Source organism: Martes martes (assembly GCF_963455335.1).
Source record: "Martes martes genome assembly, chromosome: 8".
Taxonomy (NCBI): Eukaryota; Metazoa; Chordata; class Mammalia; order Carnivora; family Mustelidae; genus Martes; species Martes martes.
The window spans coordinates 74194027-74214157 of NC_137895.1; the positions used below are offsets into that span (position 1 = coordinate 74194027).

The following is a 20131-nucleotide window of genomic DNA, read 5'->3' on the forward strand; positions in this document are numbered from 1 at the left end:
TGGCTTTCTATACTAGTCTTTGGCTGATTTTCCTTCTTTTAGCTCTCTCTTATACTTAACATCTATCTATCAATTACTTCTAAATCCTGTACCCTCTTCTGTTGTTTACTATATCAGATCTTCATTATTTTTTACAGCAAGTGCTAATATTGAGGACACTGTTTAACTAATACTTGACTCATTGATGCACACATGACTGATTTAAGAGGGATAAAAAACTAGCAATAACCAGAGTTAAGATACCTAGCCAAGATACCATTTGAGAAGTAGTTCAAGGAGCTGAGGATGTTGAACCTAGCAAGGATAGGAATCTGGCTTCTAATATCTGAAGGACTGTCATGGAAGAATTAATAAGAATCAGCAGAATTACAGGGAAAGACAGACTTCAGCTTAATATAATGGAACATTTAAAAATATCTAGAGCTGTCCAAAATGGTGAAGTAATGAGCCTCCACAGACACCAAGTACAGAAACAAAGGTTAGATGTTGAAGGAAAAGGTTTCTGCCTCAAGTGAGATGAGGCTAGACTTCTCAGTGTTTAATAACACTTAATTTTTATAATTCCCTATCATTCTGTGATTCTTCAACAATTTTATTCAAGATATCATTATGTATGTTAATAAAACAGAATTTTATTTGTAAACTATATATTATGTAATATCATAATTATAACCTGAGGTGTTCCAAATTCACCCTCTTACATTGAATTAGCTTATTTTCTATTAGTGGGACTGAAATACTAAACAACTTTTTTTTTTGGTATGTGGCACTTTCCATATTTCCTTTTTATGTTGTTGTTTCAAGTATTTATTTATATTTTAGTTAGCTAACATACAGAGCAATATTGGTTTCAGAAGAATTTAGTTATTCAGCACTTACATATAATCCCTAGTGCTCATCACAGGTGTCCACCTTGATGCCCATCACCCATTTAGCACATCTGCCCACACACCTCCCCTCTAGCAACCCTCAGTTTGTTCTCTATAGTTGAGTCTTTTATGCTTTGCCTCCATCTCTTTTTTTTCCTTCCCTTCCCTATGTTTATTTGTTTTGTTTCTTAAATTCCACTTATGAGTGAAATCATATGGTATTTGTCTTTCTCTGAGTGACTTATTTCTCTTAACATAATACACTGTAGCTCTGTCCACATCATTGCAAATGGCAACATTTTATTCTTTTTCATGGCTGAGTAACATTCGTGTGTGTGTGTGTGTGTATGTGTGTGTGTGTGTGTGTGTATGTTTTGTGTGTGTGTACCACATCTTTTTACCCATTCATCATTTGGGCTCTTTCCATAATTTGGCTATTATTGATAATGCTGCTATAAATACCCCTTTGAATCAGTATTTTTGTATTCTTTGGATAAATAGTAGTGTAATTATTGGGTCATAGGAGAGTTCTACTTTTAACTTTTTGAGGAACTTCCATACTGTTTTCCAGAGTGGCTGCACCAGCTTGCATTCCACGAACACTGTAAGAGGGTTCCCCTTTCTCTGCATCCTCACCACCATCTGTTGTTCATTTTAGCCATTCTGATAGGTGTGAGGTGATATCTCACCATAGTTTTGATTCATATGTCTCTGATGATCAGTGATGTTGAGCGTCTTTGCAAGTGTCTGTTAGCCATCTGCATGTCTTCTTTGGAAAAATGACTATTCATATCTTTTGCCCATTTCTGAACTGGATTTTGGGGGGGGGGTGTTGCATTTGATAAATTCTTTATAGATTTTGGGTACTAACCCTTTATCAGATATGTCATTTGCAAATATTCCCCCCCACTCTGAAGGTTGCCTTTTAATTTTGTTGATTTTTTTCCTTTGTTGTGCAGAATCTTTATCTTGATGAAGTCCCAGTAGTTCATTTTTGCCTTTGCTTCCCTTGCCTCCAGAGATGTATCTAGCCAAGAATTTGCTATGGCTCATGTCAAAGAGGTTGCTGCCTGTATTTTAAACTAGGATTTTGATGGTTTCTTGTTTCACATTGAGGTCTTTCAACCATTTTGAATTTATTTTTGTGTGTGGTGCAAGAAGTGGTCTAGTTTCATTCTTTCGCATGTTGCTGTCCCATTTTCCCAGCAACATTTGTTGAAGAGACCATCTTTTTTCAATCAGTTATCTTTTTCTGCTTTGTCAAAGATTAGTTGACCATATAGTTGTGGTTCCATTTCTGGGTTTCTTTTCTGTTCCACTCATCTATGTGTCTGTTTTTTTCTGCCAGTACTGCCTTGATCACTACAGCTTTGTAATATAGCTTGAAGATTGAAATTGTGATGTCTCCAGCTTTGCTTTTCTTTTTCAGGATTGCTTTGGCTGTTTGGAATCTTTTGTGGTTCCTTATGAATTTTAGGACTGTTTGTTCTAGCTCTGTGGAAAATGCTGGTGGTATTTTGTTAGGGATTGCATTAAATGTGTAGATCACTTTGGGTAGTATAGACATTTTAACAATATTTATTAAATATGAGCATGGAATATTTTTCCATTTCTTTGTGTCTTCCTCAATTTCTTCCATAAGTGTTCTGTAGTTTTCAGAGTACAGATCCATTATCTCTTGGTTAGGTTTATTCCTGGGGTCTTATGGTTTTTGGTACAATTGTAAATGGGATTGATTCCTTGATTTCTCTTTCTGCTGCTTCATTGTTGGTATGTAGAAATGCAACAGATTTTTGTACACTGATTTTGTATCCTGTGACTTTACTGAATTCATAAATCAGGTCTAGCAATTTTTTGGTGGTGGCTTTTGGGTTTTCTACATAAAGTATCATGTCATCTGCAAATAGTGGAAGTTTGACTTCTTCCCTGCTGATGTGGATGCCTTTTCTTTTTGTTGTCTGATTGCTGAGGCTGGGACACTAAACAACTATTTAAATACCATAGAAATGGTACAGCTAATCCCATTCTAATTCTTGATGTTTTTTAGCACTAATATGATAATGGAATACCATTTATTTCTTTAAGCCTATATATCTATCTTTGATATACAGGACTGGGGCTTAAATTAGGGACAGGAAACCATTACAGAGTATTTAGGAAAGTAAGAAGAATTTTAAAAGGAATACAGGTCCACACCAACCACAGTAAAAATCTCACTCCCTTCACTTGCCAGAAATTAGGATATTTTGTTAAATAATTTAATATTTCTGCCCAAATCACATTCACTTATATAATGATTTTATTTTAAAGATTTTATTTATTTATTTGACAGTAAAAGAGTGAGAGTGAGCAAGCACAAGCAGGGAGCAGCAGGGAGAGGGAGAGGGAGAGGGAGAAGCAGGCTCCCCGCTGAGCAGGGACCCTGACGCGGGACTCCATCCCAGGACCCTGGGTTCATGACAAGAGTCCAAGGCAGACACTTAACCAACGGAGCCACCCAGGTGCCCCTATAATGATTTTTAAAGAAAACTTTTGTAAACAAAGCCCCCCAAAGGTAAATTCCTTATTTCTTATAGATTGAGTCCACTCACACTCACTTATACTTTTCAATATCATAAAATTTTAACCTTCTATCCTCTCCCTAAAAATCAGTAATTTCTTTCTTATGTCTCTGAATATAATAGTACAGCTGTAAAGCCCCTCCAGCAGGAATCAAAGAGTAGTAATGTTTTTGTTCCAGTAAGCTAGTGTCCTAATTATAGGGTAAATAGTGTATATTCTAAGTCATAGTTTAGCTAGTCAGTTAAGAGAAGCTTTAATTATTACAATGCTAAACTAGTGCCATGACACAACAGACTCTTTCTTCTTGCTCCCCCCACCCCACACTCCACCAGCCCCTTTTCTTTTTCTTTTCTGGAATGACATGATAAGTGGCTAGTCTCACACAAATATACAACCAAAGTATAGGCCACTTGACTATTACTGATCTCATTAGTACCCTTCAAACCTAGAAGGGCAACACCCAAGCACTTCCCCAGGTAGGGAAGGAAAAACTTTCCCTGCCTTACGTGGAATATCTGACAGTAGCTAGAGTCAAAATTACTGGATGCCATAGGAATACATGCATTAACATGATGATTTTCAAATGCTTATTACCAACAGATCCCTTCCTTCAAACAGAATCAGAAGCCAGAAGCTGAATATGTAAAGACAGAGCTGGTCTGGTTGTTGTGTGGGTAGAGTCCTGGGATCTCACTGGATTCCAAGCCAGCTTTTCTCTACTAACCAGAAGAAGCTGCTTAAAAGATCACAACGCTGAGATGAGTGGGGAAAAATGCTGGCCTGGAATCAGACAGTTTGCTTCCAGCTTCCCTATTAAGTGAGAGCAATTTTGGGCAAGTCACTTAACTTGTTGGAGTTTTACTCTCACCTATAAAACAGTCCTTTCACAGTGTGAAGACTGAATGAGATATTAGATAAGATGACTTTGAAAACTATAACTTCTCATAGTTCAAAGCAGTTATTATCATTAGAATTCAGGACACAAGGACCTGAAGTATGAATGCCATAATGAATTCTCTGATTCTGACAATTGCAAGCCTAGGGTTGCTGTTTGGGGCTGCACAGGTGGCAGAAAGTCATTCCTGGGTGAGCACATCCTGGGTTATAGCCCTGGATAACACAGGCCCTCCAATTCATTCACTTCTTAGAACCTGGCAGTTCTCTTTTCCTTAAATGGGAAACCTTTATCCTATTACTCTTAGCTGCAGTGTCTTTTTTTAAAAAAGATTTTATTTATTTATTTGACAGAGAGAGGGCATAAGTAGGCAGAGAGGCAAGCAGAGGGAGAGGGAGAAGCAGGCTCCTGGCTGAACAGAGAGCCCTGATGAGGACCCTGGGATCAAGACTGGAGCCAAAGGCAGATGCTTAACAACTGAGCCACCCAGGCACCCCTTAATTGCAGCGTCTTTACCATCTGTTAAGTTTACCTTAGATATTGCTTGAGAATTCAGAGAGGAAAAGCAAAAATGTATTTAGCAGCATTTTATAGATTTATTCAATATGTTTATAAGGAATTAATCTCTCCTTGTTTTTGTTACTACTGAACTTTTTATCAAAAACTATCAGCATATATTAAACGTTACAGCCATATTTCACAGTTAAGAAGGCTTGAGTAGTAAGACTAAATCAAGTTTGTGGTAAACTAAGTTTTCATCTTTGTTTCCTGTTTTCTTATATTCAATTTGAAACAAGAACAGGAGTGACTCATTCAACACACAAAAATCTCAGCAAAAAACCCCACACACAAACAAACAAATGTATGTATTGCCAAGCCTAACCAAGGCAAGGTACTGCATATATGTAGGCAGACTAAGCTGTATAATATATCACAATGAATTTTTTAAAATAAAAATTGGACATCAGCAAAATCCTCCATATCCTTAATCTCTTTGAATATTCTTCTCACCTGATTGCTCAGTAGAAACATAGCTTTTCTCTAAGGACATGGTTTCCTCTTTGCCTCTCTCATGTGGTGGCTGATACGTTCCCCACAGTCCTTGTTCCGCTGGCCTGGAGGTGGGGCAGTCGTGCATTCCTCTTGTTTCCCATTGTCACTTTGACACCATTCTCCCTTTATCCACCTCTACCAGCCCTGAAGCTCAAGTCAGCTAGTCACATCCCCATTATTACTTATTGTTAGCCATCTCTTGATTAATAAATCACTCCCTTTAAAGTCTTCATTATTTTCATTTCCTGGTTCACTAACACTCTCTTTGACAATATTTTTGTTCTGATTTCTAGCAATGCACTTGTTTCTTTCTACCTTATGGCTTTGAGATTCTTTGAACTCCCCTTCTGCTAGGATGCCCTTTACTTACTGAAATTACTACCACGTACATAGATTTTGTCATAATTAGCTACAAACTCTCCACAACCCCAATGTCATGCATATCCCTCTCTGATCGATGCCTCTTATCTTTCTAGCTCAGACCCCCTTATAACCCTCAGACAACCTTTCCAAATTACCAGAACCTCCAATCTCTGACTATACCTCAATTTCATAATCCCTACTTCCCTGATATAATTTCCCTCTCATTATCCAGTTTTAATTCCACAGCTAGTCATTAGAGTCATTCTCAGGGACACATCTCCAATTCACTGTTGCTCTCTACCTTCTTAGTTGCAGGACAAAAAAATAACTGCAGCTCCGGTTGAATTTAAGCTTCCATCATCTCTACACCTGCACATGTGCAAGTGAATGCAAATGGAGAAAAACATAAAACAACTCTCACTGCTCCACTTTAAATTCATGACTACATTTCTCATGTAAGCCCTAATGTAACACAGCAATCTCTTCTCCCTCTCAATCTCCTAGATTTGCAAGAAGACTATTTCACGTTCTCACCTTTCTATAAACTTTCATCACCCTTCTTCCTCATGCTAAGTTTCAGTTAATAACCCAGTTTTCCATTTTGCTCAGAAAAATTGAAGCAAAGAGCAGAAACCTTCCGCAGACACCATCTTATCAACCCTCTTAGCAGTATCTGTAACCCATGTATTTTGCCTTAAAGACAATTCCTCCACTTATATACTAACTCCCATTTTCTCTCATGTCACCTTCAAGAATATTCCCTCTGATTCTTGCATTATTAATCCTCCCTCTCAGTGGGGTCGCTTCTATCAGCATAAAAGACACTGTTGTTTCTCCCATCTTAAAGAAAACCTCATACCACTTCCTCTCTCTGTACTACTGTGTTTCTCTGACACATTTGTAGCAAAATTCCTTGAAAGAGTTGAGAACAGTCTGTTCACTGTTTAATTTGTTTCCTTCTATTCTATTCTAACATCTAATCCTAAACATATTCTAATTAGCTTTTCACATGCTCAACCCCACCAAAACCAGTCTTGGAAATCTGAACAATGTCTTCCCCACATTGCTAAACTCACAGGGCTATTCACAGTCTTCATCCCAGCCAGATTTACTAGTCACTTAACAGTTAATCTCTCCTGGTTGTTGATATACACTCTTCAGTTGGCTTCTGGGTTATACCTTCCTGGCTTTTCTCCTATTCTACTAGTGTCTACTTCTCAGTCTACTATGCTGTTTCTGATGTCTGCAAACAGTGTATTGAAATTAGTTGTTTTCAAATTGGTCTTCCATTCCTCAACCCTTTTGCTAGATGGTGCTCTTTATAATGGCAGAGACTATGTATTATTCATCTTTTCATGAATTTCATCCTAACATATACTGGGATTCAGGAAATGTTTGCTGGAGTCTGTATTAAAATAATTTACCCTAGGGGCACCTGGGTGGTGCTGTCTATTAAACATCAGACTTCAGGATTTGGTTCAGGTCGTGATCTTAGGGTCCTGAGATCAAGCCCCTCATCAGGGCTCAGCACTGAGCATGAAGCCTGCTTGAGATTCTCTCTCCCTCTCCCTCTGCCCTTCCCACTCATGCTCTCTCTCTTTCTAAAATAAATGAATAAATCTTTTTAAAAAACCATTTACTGGGCACCTGGGTGGCTCAGTCTATTAAGCGTCTGCCTTTGGCTCAGGCCATGATCTCAGGGCCCTGGGACCCAGCCCCCATGTCAGGCCCCTGCCTTAGCGAGGAGTCTGTTTCTGCCTCTCCTTCTGCCTCTCTCCTGTGCTTGCGTGCTCTCTCTCTTTCAAATAAATAAAATCTTAAAAAAAAAAAATCATTTACCCAAATACTCCTGTGACTAATGAAATCACCAAGAATGATTTATATTATAAAGGAGGGCCCAATCAATTTATAATTAGTGTTTGTAAAGAGGAGATGACATTTATCGGTGCCAGAAAACTCCCATGTTTGATTTTATTTTATAAGGATTTTTCTCTGACCTTGGTACAAACAGTCATCCCATTTCAGAAAAGAAGTTGGTGTATTTATTGAATACATGTTTCATGAAAAGGCTTATTTAACCAGCTCAAGCACCTGCACAGCATGTTTCATAAAATTTTAATTCAAAGAGTTAGATCTGAGGTCCTCACAGTTTTGGGCAACTGTTGCTTCTTGATATCCTAGCTAGGTTCTATCTTTGAAACTCTTCCTTTGTGTCACATCTTGCTTTCCATTCCTTACAGTGTCCAGGAATGGATAATTGCAATTTTTGCTATCTTTTCAGAGGAATTTAATTTTAAAAAATCTCTTAAACTATACAATCCAGTTTTATGTATTTTTTACATAATTCTTTCATTTCTCTTATGTGATGATTTTAAAAATTATTTTCCAAGCAACCATAGCTTATTGTAAATCCATGAGCACATATAAGTCAATGATTTCTTCCCATGAATGCTTTCTTGCTTTTGTTCATGTTCAGTTGGCTCTGCCATTAGGTTTCCTAATTACTTTTCAGTAGACACTTAGACTCCTCTCTAGCAGTGGCTAACCTACATAAGTCCTCATCCTCAACAATTTATTTTGCCACTTATTATTCACCTCTTCTGGGCATCATTAATAGAATGCATGGAAAATTGGTCCTCATACTCGTCCTAGGAGTATACCATCATTAACCTTTTTCTAAAATGAGCAGTTTATCTCACAACCTGATGCTGTTATTAAAGGAGCAAAGTGAAGTGGAGAGATGACCAATCAATCAAAAGTGTCACTTGATGCTTATTAGGTACCTACACAGTGATAGAAATTAGGAATGCATGAAAGGAGGCTACATAGCCTTGTTCTCTGAGTTTGGCAAGTAGCTACAGCTCAATATTAGGACAATCAATAATTGCTAGATTGTAGCAATTCTCCTTTAAGTAATAAAGGATAATAGCTTATAACTGGCCAGAGAAAGTAGACTCTCAGATACATTTTCCTTAAACTTCTTATAGTAGATAAAAAACAGGTCACCATTCCAGACATGGGAAGCAATACAAGCAAAAACACAGAGGCAGAGAGGTGAGGTCTACAGGAGGACAGTTAAAAGACCAAGAATTCCTCTCGTGGGCAGTCATAAAATATCCATTTGGATAGATAGATAAGGTTATCAAATTCATTTTTTTTAAACTAAAACTAGTATTTTATCTAGGTGTCAAGAACAATACCAAAGTGAATTGGCAGATTTTCTGCCTAAGAAAGCAACACAGAGCTGTATGTGTGGGGGAATATGGAATTAAAATGCTTGCATGGTAGCTTGGTATCATCCAATTTTAATAGTTCGAATGGCAGGCTTTGCAGAGGTTTAGGCTATGCTCGTAATGATTTGAAGAGTCACAGTGCTTTTTATAAGGGGTCTTATATTCTTCCTTTACAACTGCCCTCAGGCTTTTGTCTTTCTGCTGTTGTTTGCTTTTTCCTGATTTTTGTCATGCTTTAACTATTACATGAGTTTCTAAATAGATGTCATTTTCTTTAGTCTGTTCTTTAAGCTACTGCCAAATTGGGACTCTTCTGTGCCAAATATTTTTTGACAGGACAGAACTTGAACATCTTGGCCATGATTTCAAGGCCTCTTATACTTTGATTCTAGCTGACTTTCTCTTCTTCCTTTATTCCTCCACAAAACTCCATTTTCTGATCAAGGTATTTTACCTGCTGTTTTCACGGTAACGTTTCCTATTCTGTGTCTTTTCACATAAAATGTTTCCATGTGGGATGCACACCTTCTCCAAGTAGCCATTCATGTGAATTCTTGGATTTCTTAATGGCCCTTCTCTCAGCCTCATGCTGGAAATAATCTTTCTGTTCTCAGAATTCCACATTCTCCACCACAGTTTGCACTTGTAATTCCTTATATTGAAGTTGGTCTTTCATGTCTTATCTTTGCATTATGTTGTAAATTTTTTTCCAGCTCCCTTGGATTTACAGAGTGGACAGAGTATGCATAATATTTGGTGATACTCATTACTAAATATCTACTGAATAAGACTACAGGATGAATGAACAGTCAATCAAGATACAGGCTAGAAGAATGTTAGTAATAAAGAAATACATGGATGCCTCCTGGCTGGCTGTTTCGTCTCTGGCAGGCTGACGGGACCAAATGTACAGGCATTTGAAAAGGAAGATGAGAACCTGGAAAATGTGCCAGTTTCCAGCAATGCTGTTAAGTTCTGGACCAATCAAAATGTTATGAAATATTAGAGACAAATAAAGCTTGAAAGGCTAAGAAGTTTGTCATCTACTGTCTGAGCCAAGTCAAAGGGAGTCCCAACAGCAGACTGGAGGTGGCATAGCCTAATAAGGTGATGAAATCAAGCATTAAATTAATTGTGTGTATGTGTATGTGTGTGTGCATGTGTGTGGTTTGATTTTGCTACATTTTAGTGAAAAGCTAGGATTTGAGCAGAATAATCTGATCTATGATAATGTATGTACCTTTGATCTCTGTGTCCAAGTGGGCTGCCTAATGCACTCAGCAATTTCCTCCTCCTTCTATATAAGGTCATTTCTGGTATGATGAAGTAATTAATGTAGCTGAGGGGTTTTGAGAACTACACATAATCAAGTTTTCTGGAAGGAATTCATCTCAATGCCAAAGGGATTAAAATCATGACTCTGATCATTCACAATAACCACTTACAATTTTAGATTTCTGAGAATAATGAGCAGGAAGATACCCTTATTTTTCAATCTCCAAACTATCTGTCCTCAGCAGACTTTGTGACCAACATCTTTGAGTTCAGAAAACTATATGCCCTTGGCTTTCACACTTAAAATGTGAAACCATCAATCTGGATAAATTTGAATTCTAACTTTTGCCAGCCGCATGACTAAAGGCAAATTTTTAAATCTCTCTGGGTTTGAGTTAACTCACAAGTAATGGGAATGATTAATAATACTTACCTCATGCAGGCTGGCCAAGGATTAGCAGGAAGGCTGCCTGGCATAGTGGCTAAATTGCAAGTGCTCAAAATAATTCTTTCCTTCTTCCGTTCTTACCCACTCATATAAACAAGAAAATTCAAACAGGCAGATGAAATGATATCAAAGTTCTAGTAAAACTTTGAATTTGTCTTCTACTTTTTCTCTTAGAAAACATGAGATATGTATAATTCAATCTTTATGTTTTTTTACGGATCGAGAGAAAAAGTGTCCTTGTGTCGGGTGCACTTATCAGTTAAAAGAGCTGAATAATTCTAAATGCTAAGCTCACTGATGTTCATAGCTGCTGCTAATAATTAAAAAAATGTTTTGTAAAGTAATTGAACATTTTTACCCTAAATTTTTTGAGTGTCTTTAAAGCTTTATCTTCAAAAAAAAATTTTTTTTACAGTTAGTGTAATTTGAAATACACTATAGCAAATTATTTTCATTCAAGAGATCTGCTGCTGATTTTTCCAAGCAGAGTTAAAATGTATCTCCACAAAGAGGCCTCCCTTTTCCCTCGTTTTCTGTGTGCTCTTCAGTATGCTCACGATATTCACCAAAAGCCTGGCGGAGCGTCTCGCACTCTGCCCAGTGTAAGAGTTTGGTCTGTGTGGATTCAAATAACATTTCCTGTGGTTCCATGTTGACAATGTAGTTGCTAAACAACTATAAACTAAACATTAGTGTCTGTTACTCAATTTTGATTGTGAAGTTCCCAAGGATTTCATGAGACTTTGCAAATGGCTGTTTTCTTGGTATTTATTGGTCGACTTAAACTAAATTGAAAGACTGCAAGTAGCATCAATTGAACCATGATATTTCAAGGGAAAGAGTTCATAAATAATAATCTGTAGTTATATGATTTTACTGAGACTTCAGAATCTACTAAACTTTCTTGGTACTGCTCCCTGTTTGGCTCCTTAGTCCTGAGTTTCATTCATCCTTACTCTGCCCTTTTCCTCCTTATTCAGTTATCTGTTTCCTATGTCCTTCTCATTTCTCCTGTTTGTCTTTTCTTTTCTCCTTTCCCACCTCAGTTTTTTTTCTCTTACGAAATCACACACACACACACACACACACACACACACACCCAGTTTTATGTATTTGATCTTTCCTTACCGGGATGAAGACGTAGGCTCAGTAGTTTGTCTTTGCACACGTGCATGTTTAATTAAATGTTCTTTTAAAGCAGTTTGGACTTCTGCTGGGATATCAGGGGAAGTGTGGCTGATTTTTATAGCAGGTTCAATAACTTTTAGAGCTGACTTTTCGTTTTCTTTAACTTCTTTTTTCTCTTCAGTCTCAAAAACTTCAGTAGGAGCACTTGAAATGCTCTGTGGAAGGGTACTGACGTTGGAAGTCACTGGTTTGCTCTTCCAGCAAGGCCAGCACAGCTTCCAGAAGACAAAAAGTGAAACAACCAACAAGGCCAGGCCACAGAAGCTGACAACCACTGCTAACAAGCTGACTGAAATATCTGGAAAAAATTACAATGTCAAGAATGTTAATTCATTGATAATGTAGATAAAAGAGCAGCAATGGTGAGATAATTTACCTACGATTATTAGTAATAGCTTTCTGACTGAGAATTTCAAAATTTACTTTTAATTTATCTTTGTAGGGAGGAAAGATTAATAACTGTGCCTGAAAATTCTCAAAGGAGATATATGAAAACTTCAAACTGTACACAGAAGAAGCATTATCACTTCCAGGAACACTACAAGGGGTTCAAGAGTTTGCAAACTGAAGGTGGCAGCTTGTAATCTGTCTTGAAGTTACAAAGCTTAAGAAACTTGGAGAGGGGCACCTGGGTGTCTCAGTGGGATAAGCCTCTGCCTTCAGCTTAGGTCAATGTCTCAGGGTCCTGGGATGGAGCCCCGCAACAGACTCTCTACTCAGCAGGGAGACTGCTTCCCCCTTCTCTCTCTCTGTCTGCCTCTCTGCCTACTTGTGCTCTCTCGCTCTCTATCAAATAAATAAATAAAATCTTTAAAAAAAAGAAAGAAACTTGGAGAATGCACAGAGCAGGAAAGGCTTCTGTTTGCTTCATCTTTTATCTAAAGATGCAAACTTCTCACTCTTGAAGCAGGGAATAATGTTAAACATTTGCATAAACCACTTTCTATAGTCTAAATGATAACATGTTACTAACAGAAAATGGGTATAGTAACAGCATATTTTTAAATTCCCCAGGTCCTTTCTGATAACCTTGCATGTTCCTTCTTTTTAAAGTTCCAAATTAATGATGTGTTACCTAAGTATCTCTAAAATAAACTTACTTTAAAATATTCACAAACTTAATACATGATAATTATGTAAAATAATTTAAAGAAATATAGTAAAAAAAAAAGTTAGTAAGATTGAGTCAATAAATGAATGGTAGAGAAGGAACAAATCTCCAAACAATTTATGTAGATACTCTGCTCTCAAGGAGGTGGAGCACAGCTCTCGACTCCTTAAGTGTGGACTGCACATAGTGACTTCCTTCCGAAAAGGAGAGCATGGAAAAAGTAAGGGGAAAAAAGGGTAACTCTAGAAACCTCACCTGGGTGATCGAGGTGAACATCGACAATAATGAATCATGTTAATAGTATGCACCCCTGATAAGTGATGAAAATGGCACTCTAACTCTCTTTTCTTCCCCAAATCCATAACCCGAGTCTAAACATTAGAAATATATAAGACAAATTCTGGTAGAAGGGCATTCTATAAAGTATCTGACGAGTACTCTTCAAAACTGCCAAGGTTCCCAGATAAAAAGACAGCCTGAGAAATTATCACAGCCAAAAGGAGGCATGACAACTAAATATAAGATGGTAACCTAGACAGACTCCTTGAATAGAAAAAGGATATTAGGTAAAAACTAAGGAAATGTGAATAAAGTATGGACTTTAATTAACAATGTATCAATACTGGTTCATGAATTATAACAAATGTCCCATATTAATGTTAAATGTTAATAATAGGAGAAACTGGGTGTCGGGTACATGGGACCTTTGTACTATTTCCCCCAATTTTTATGTAAATCTTAAACTGCTCTAAACCGTAAAGTCTGTTTTTAAAAAAAAGTTAATGATTTTCCACTACCCACTTCCATTTTCAACCTCCTATGATAACCAATGTTAGCAACTTGGTATAATAGCACTCTTCAGAATCAAATAGAGTTCCTGTAAGGGAGATTTTTCTAGATGTAAATAACATTGTAATTTTCTTTTACAACTTTGCTTAGCCTCATTTTTATAAAATATGAATCCAATATCTTTTATTTGTTCAAAATAAAAAGTTAGGAATATGTTAGAGGCTGAACTCTTATCTGTTCCTTTACCCCTTCCACTTTCTTATGTTGAAGTCCTAATATCCTAGGGCCTCAGAATGTGACTGCATTTGGAAACAGAACCTTTAGATTAGTAACTGAGGCAAAATGAGGTCCTGCGAATAGGCCCTATTCCAGTGACTGGTGTCCTTATAAGAAGAAGAGATGAGGACAAAGATACTCAGGGAGAAAGACGACGTGAAGACACAAGGAGAAGGTGGCTGCGTACAGGCCAAAGGGGACAGCCCTCAGATAAAAAATCAACTCTCCTGACACCTTGATCTCAGACTTCTGGTTTCCACAACTGTGGAGAAATAAGCTTCTGTTGTTTAAGTCACCAGTCTGGGTACCTTGTTATGAAAGACCTAGCAAACTAATAAAGAACAAATCTAATTTCCTTTAAATACAACTGCAAATTCAGGATTTCCCACTCCTCTCTAGAAGCAACCTTTGATCCCAGTTTGGTGTGTATCTGTCCAGCCCAAGCACTAAGGTATTTCTTTAAAAAAAACTCACAAAAACATATAATTGTTTAATATACTTTTTAAAAAACATAAATAGCTTGCTGCATATTTCTTCAATTTTTTTAAAAATTCAATGATTCTTGAGGTTTAACATCATTTCACATGTATTCCATAATACTTCCTCATGACAGCTATTTAGATTATGCCCAGTGTCTTGCTGTTACAACAGTTACAATGAGCATCCTTGCACCTTACTTCTTGTGTGTATTTGTGAATATTTTTCTAAGGTCAGTATCTAAAAATAGAATTGCAAAGTCATAGGTTATGCACGTATTTAATATTACTAGATATTTCCAAAAGAACCCCAGAGTAACTAAAACAAGAACATTTTATGAGTTTACCAGTTCCTACAGTCTCAAAAAAATGCTGATGTACTTTAATTTTCACTAATACAATTGGGAAATGATACCTTGCTTTAATTTATATTTTCCTGATTAGTAAGATAAAATGGTTGTGCTTAAACTCTTAATTTGTAGCTAATGGAAACCTATTCAGAAATTGAAATAATTCCAAGTTTTTAATGCTACTTAATTATAATAATAAAAATTAATTTGACATGCTATTATACATAGATATTAATACTTTACCTCATTTTTCCAGTTGCTTATTAAAGCAACCATTGAATACCTTTCCCATTTATATTCCATTGATGAGGAATGTGTGATCATACTTTACATTTTGTAGTTTACCTTATTTTTACTTTTTAATTGTTCATTAGTCCCATGACTTGAGGAAAAAAAGAAAAAATATATAAATTGTGCTTCCTGATGATTAACTATGGCTTTAAATGGAGGAGTAAATACTATAATTATGGATTCATAATCTTTATGTATATTTGGCTCCATTTATAGTATATTTTTATGGATAATTTAACTCAATTAAGTTCTTCAATCTGCTCATTTCTACCCAGTTGGAGCCAAAAGCCAAGAAATAAGGAAACTGCGGGACAATAGGGGTAGGGGCAAGGATGCAAGCATTTTTCAGTTCACAATAGAAAATGCCTCCCTTTTTACTTATGGATATGAGAGCGCTTATGCTCTACCCAAAAAATTTGATGGCATTCATTTATGCCACTGTTCCTAAGTGATGGGCTTTGGCATTCACAAGTTTGTTCTCATCCTAGGAAAAAGTACTGTGGAAATCTCTGACCTTAATACCATTTTCCCTACTGATGACAATTTCCTTTCTAAAATCAGTATCTAGGGGTGCCTGGGTGGCTCAGAGGGTTGAGCCTCTGCCTTCAGTTCAGGTCATGGTCTCAGGGTCCTGGGATCAAGCCCCACACTGGGCTCTCTGCTCAGCGGGGAGCCTGCTTCCCCTGCCTCTTCTGCCTGCCTCTCAGCCTGCTTGTGATCTCTCTCTGTGTCAAAGAAATAAATAAAATCTTTAAAAAATAAAAAATAAAAAAATAAAATCAGTATCTGGTTCTATCTTTTAGGGGACCATAAACTATTTCATCCACACTAAGTTACTTGTGAAAGTGAAAAGCTGTGCTACCAGTCATGCCAGGATAGCAGGAAGAAACCAATCCTGTCCTGGCAACTGCGACATATGGTTGCCTTACCTGTCTTGGCCTAACATCCTTCCAGGTTACCTTTTAACCACCTGGGACAAATCCAGACTTTGTAAGGCATTCCATAGCATCTCTGGGATTTGGTCACTTGGTTTGATCAGCTTTATTCTTTTGCCACTTTCCCACCTAATCCCCTTCCCCTGACCACATATTATTGTCTTATGATTTTGTTTAGGCTGTTTCATGTAGCTCCAATGCATTTTCTTTTCCTCTTTGGCTGCCTGGCAAATTTGTATTCAACAATCAGATCCAGTAGTTCCTCTTTCTTGACCCTCTCTGCCTCTTCCATTCCTAAGAGCTTTGAAAGGACACCCACCACTGTAACACTGCTATTGTAATAACTTGATTGTCTCTTAATCCTTTACCCCATCTCTGGGACGTGATGTTTTTCAAAAATTATTATTTTCTTTTGGATATTAGAAAGGCAACATGGTACACATTACCTGGGATAACATCCAGTAACCAAACACATCAATGTATCTATAATGAAATGTATGAATTAGTCACACTGACTGGGATCACTGAAGATTATAAGTAGCTTAATGCCAATTCAGGTAAGGTGTTGATGCCAAAGTGCTACAATTTACAGAATAATTTTTTGGTTTTCAGCATTTTGAGGTTTCATAATTGTGGATAAGACATTATGAATCTTGTACTTACTATGTTTTTCCAGATGTTCCTGTCCTACATATACTCTCATTCCTTGATCTTTAGAGCAGAAACCGAATGTACTCACTGTTTTAGTGTCTGGTATTTATTACATGGTCAAAAGTGTTTATGGAGTTACTACATACATATTTTGGGAGTTATCTGACAAGGAACTCAAATATCTGTGGATTTCAAGGTGGCTGGATGAAAAAAATTGAGTGATTTGGAGGGAATATGCAGAAATCCTTGTACTAGGAAGATAGTATAATATAGCCTATAATATAGCTTATAATATAGTTTATAGATCTGGGTTCAAATGTCAACTCCACCACTGTGACTTTGGGGAGGTTGGTTAGTTAGGCTTTAAGAGTCTTAGGAAAAAAAGGGGTATTTATATTTATTTCATAGGGTGTTGTCAGGTTTAAGTAAGTGTATATAAAGTATTTAGCATTGTAATTTGCATAGTAAGTACAGTGATGGGTTGCTATCAACTATTTACTTTTCTTTAAACAAGAGTACTGAGGGAAAAAGAGGCATAGTTATAGATGGGGTACGGATTGAATGGTGATTCACAAATTAGTAAGAAGAGGAGAGACTCATCTAATGATATCTGGTACTGAAAGGAGTGAATTTGTTTAAAATGAACACCATCATTTCTAAGTAAATGCTAATGTTTCAGGAAGCTAACAAATAACATCCCATTTTTCTACCCATATGTGCTCAGAACAACCGAGAGGCAGACACAGTGTTCAAAGAGGTAGCAAATAAATACTAGCAGCTATCAGCTTAGGTGTAGCAGAAAGTGGACTCACTAATATACTACCTTGAATTTAATTACACTTGTCCATATAGTCACAAGCCTGGCTGGACCACCACATGTATTCCCCATGAGGACTGGACCTTGTAAAATTTACTACATGGAGGAGTACAGAATATTTGTTTCCTGAGGATTTGACGCTTACACCTCAAAGAATGGAGAAATAGGGAGAAATAGCATTTCTCAGAGATGGGAGTTGGCCAAGATTCCAGGATTATTCTTATCTTATAGCTCCTTTCATCCAAAAACAGAGCAAAGGGGAAAAGGTATTTGTTCTCAATAGCAAAAAGTGAGAAAAGTTGGGATAATTCCAATTTTATGCTGAAAAAATAAAACTAAAGTTATAAAAGTAAGCTTATTGTATTTTATATATTTTTACATTGCCTGCTATTATAATTGTAAGTAATTAAATTATAAGTTATCTGAATATAAAAATATTAGTGGAGGATCTGGAAGAATTTATAAAGTCATCAAAATATTTTAAATTTTTTTTTATGATTACAAGTCAATAATTAACCATGGCATGAAAAACGTTATGAGTCTAGACTTAGTTCAAAGAAAATCAGTAACTTCAGTCTTGACCTTAAGTCAGGATACTGAAAAGGTCAGATACACATTTCAGAAGTAACACTCTGGCTAAGGAGAAGATCAGAGTGGAAGTGAGACTAGAAGAGGCAAAACTAGCTAACAGATTACGCTAGTCATCCACAGAGGGATTACAGTGGTTCTGAATGAGGTTTGCTGGAATAGGGAAAAGAGCAGATTCAGGAAATCATTGGAAGGTTAAAAGTCTAGTTAAGGAGTGTGAAGACTGAAGGACAAGCATGTGAGTTCGTGGGAGACAAAAAGGATAACAAAGTCAGGAAGACCATGACTTTGAGCTTTGGTCATATTGAGTTTGAAGTACTTGTGGTCAGGCAAGTAGAAATTCTGAGGAAGCTATTGGTCATGAATGACTGCAACTAAAGATAAAATTAAGGGACTTTTTAAAATAGTGGAATCTGGATCCACGAAAGAAGACAGAAATTCTATAGAAAACTGAGTACATCGATATTTAAAGAAAAAGAACTTAAAGGAACAAAGAGTCTATGTGCATAGGAGATTAAAAAATAATAGAGAAGTATGGGGGGAAGATCAGGTCAATGTGTTTTCACAGAGTTTGGAGAAAAATATTTTAAGAAGTCATGAACCATGTAAAAAAGGTAAGATAAAGTAAGTTCAATTAGAACAACTAACTACTAACATCAACAAGTGGGTCTTTGGTGAATTCAATGCAGTTAGTGAAGCAGAGGCTGTATAACCAATTTAATATGTTAAATAAATGATAGAAATGATGAAGTGGATTCTATAAGAGTAGATAATTCCTTCAGGAAACTGGATGAAGGAAAGGAGGCAAGAGAAATCAGAACTATAATAGTACATGGAGTTGATGAAGGTGTTTTATCAGGATGTGTAGTACTCAAGCATGTTTTAAGAATTAGGGGAAGGAATCAGACAAGAGTACATAGAAAGTTAAGCAGAATGCATAATTAATGGTGAAGTCCCAAAACAGGAGACAATGGATTGATGGGGTAGAAGTGAGGGTGAAAGGACTGCCTCATTTTTCCCTTTGTAAGAAAAAGTAGATGGTTCTGGAATCAGGTAAGTTTATAGGTCTTTGGGCAGAAAGTCAAATGAATTCCTTATAAGTAGTATCTTCTCTCTAAAGTAGAAGTTAGGGTCAACTGCCAGTTATTTAGTGACATTTGGGGGAATAGTTTGGAATATTTGAACACACTGGGAAAGTTTTAAAATAAGAATTGTAGAGAACAGGAGAAACTCAAATAAGGAAACAGGATTTCTGTTCAGAATTGAGGGTTCTTTTGAAATGAGAGGCTAATAGAATGATGCTAGCCTGCCAGGTTTTAAAAATCTCCTGAATATTCAGTTGTTCTGGTGTAGGGATAAAGAAGAAGATGAATTTATCCATGAATGAGGTTCCTCTTCCCCATAGTGCAGGAAGATCCAATATACTTAAAAGGAAAAAAATGACTGAGATGACGAAATGATGCAACATTAAGTATGGTGCTGTATTTATTGGCAGAGAATTCAGAGAAGTAGAAAGGTGAATGGGCTGGAGTTTCCAAATAAGAAAAGGTGAAAGCATAGGAACTTTTGGTTGGGGACTGGGGAGATAAGGTAGAGACAAGATCACTGGAGAAAAGGGGTCAACACTGGGAGGCCAGGGTGATGAATATAAATGGGCTGCCTTCGGGGCAGAGCCTCTGAAGTTATTCCTTGCAATGGCAAACTTGATGAGTAGGATCTATCTCAAATTTACAATGTGTCTGGATAGTTAAAAAGAATCCATTATATGATGTTCACCATATTATATCTTGGTAAGACTAAGAGTTAATGAATTATACAGATATTAGATTAGGTACCAAAATAATCAGGTTTAAAATTGCTCAAACTCTGGTTTGATTACATATATATGCATAACCATTGCTTTACCACTATCTATTTACTTATCTGTCTGACTGGATATCTCTGACTCACTTTTTTTTTTT

General features: G+C 36.7%; 1 protein-coding gene across 1 annotated transcript in view; it reads right to left on the reverse strand.

Moving 5' to 3' along the window:
- Window positions 1–20131, reverse strand: part of SYT10 (synaptotagmin 10) — a gene marked incomplete at both ends in the record, with an annotated part of 63932 nt that overhangs the window by 32702 nt on the left and 11099 nt on the right. Inside the window, one exon of the mRNA XM_080812471.1 lies at window positions 11827–12184. Within this exon, the coding sequence (XP_080668597.1) occupies window positions 11827–12184 (358 nt within the window). The remainder of the gene's footprint in view (window positions 1–11826; window positions 12185–20131) is intronic.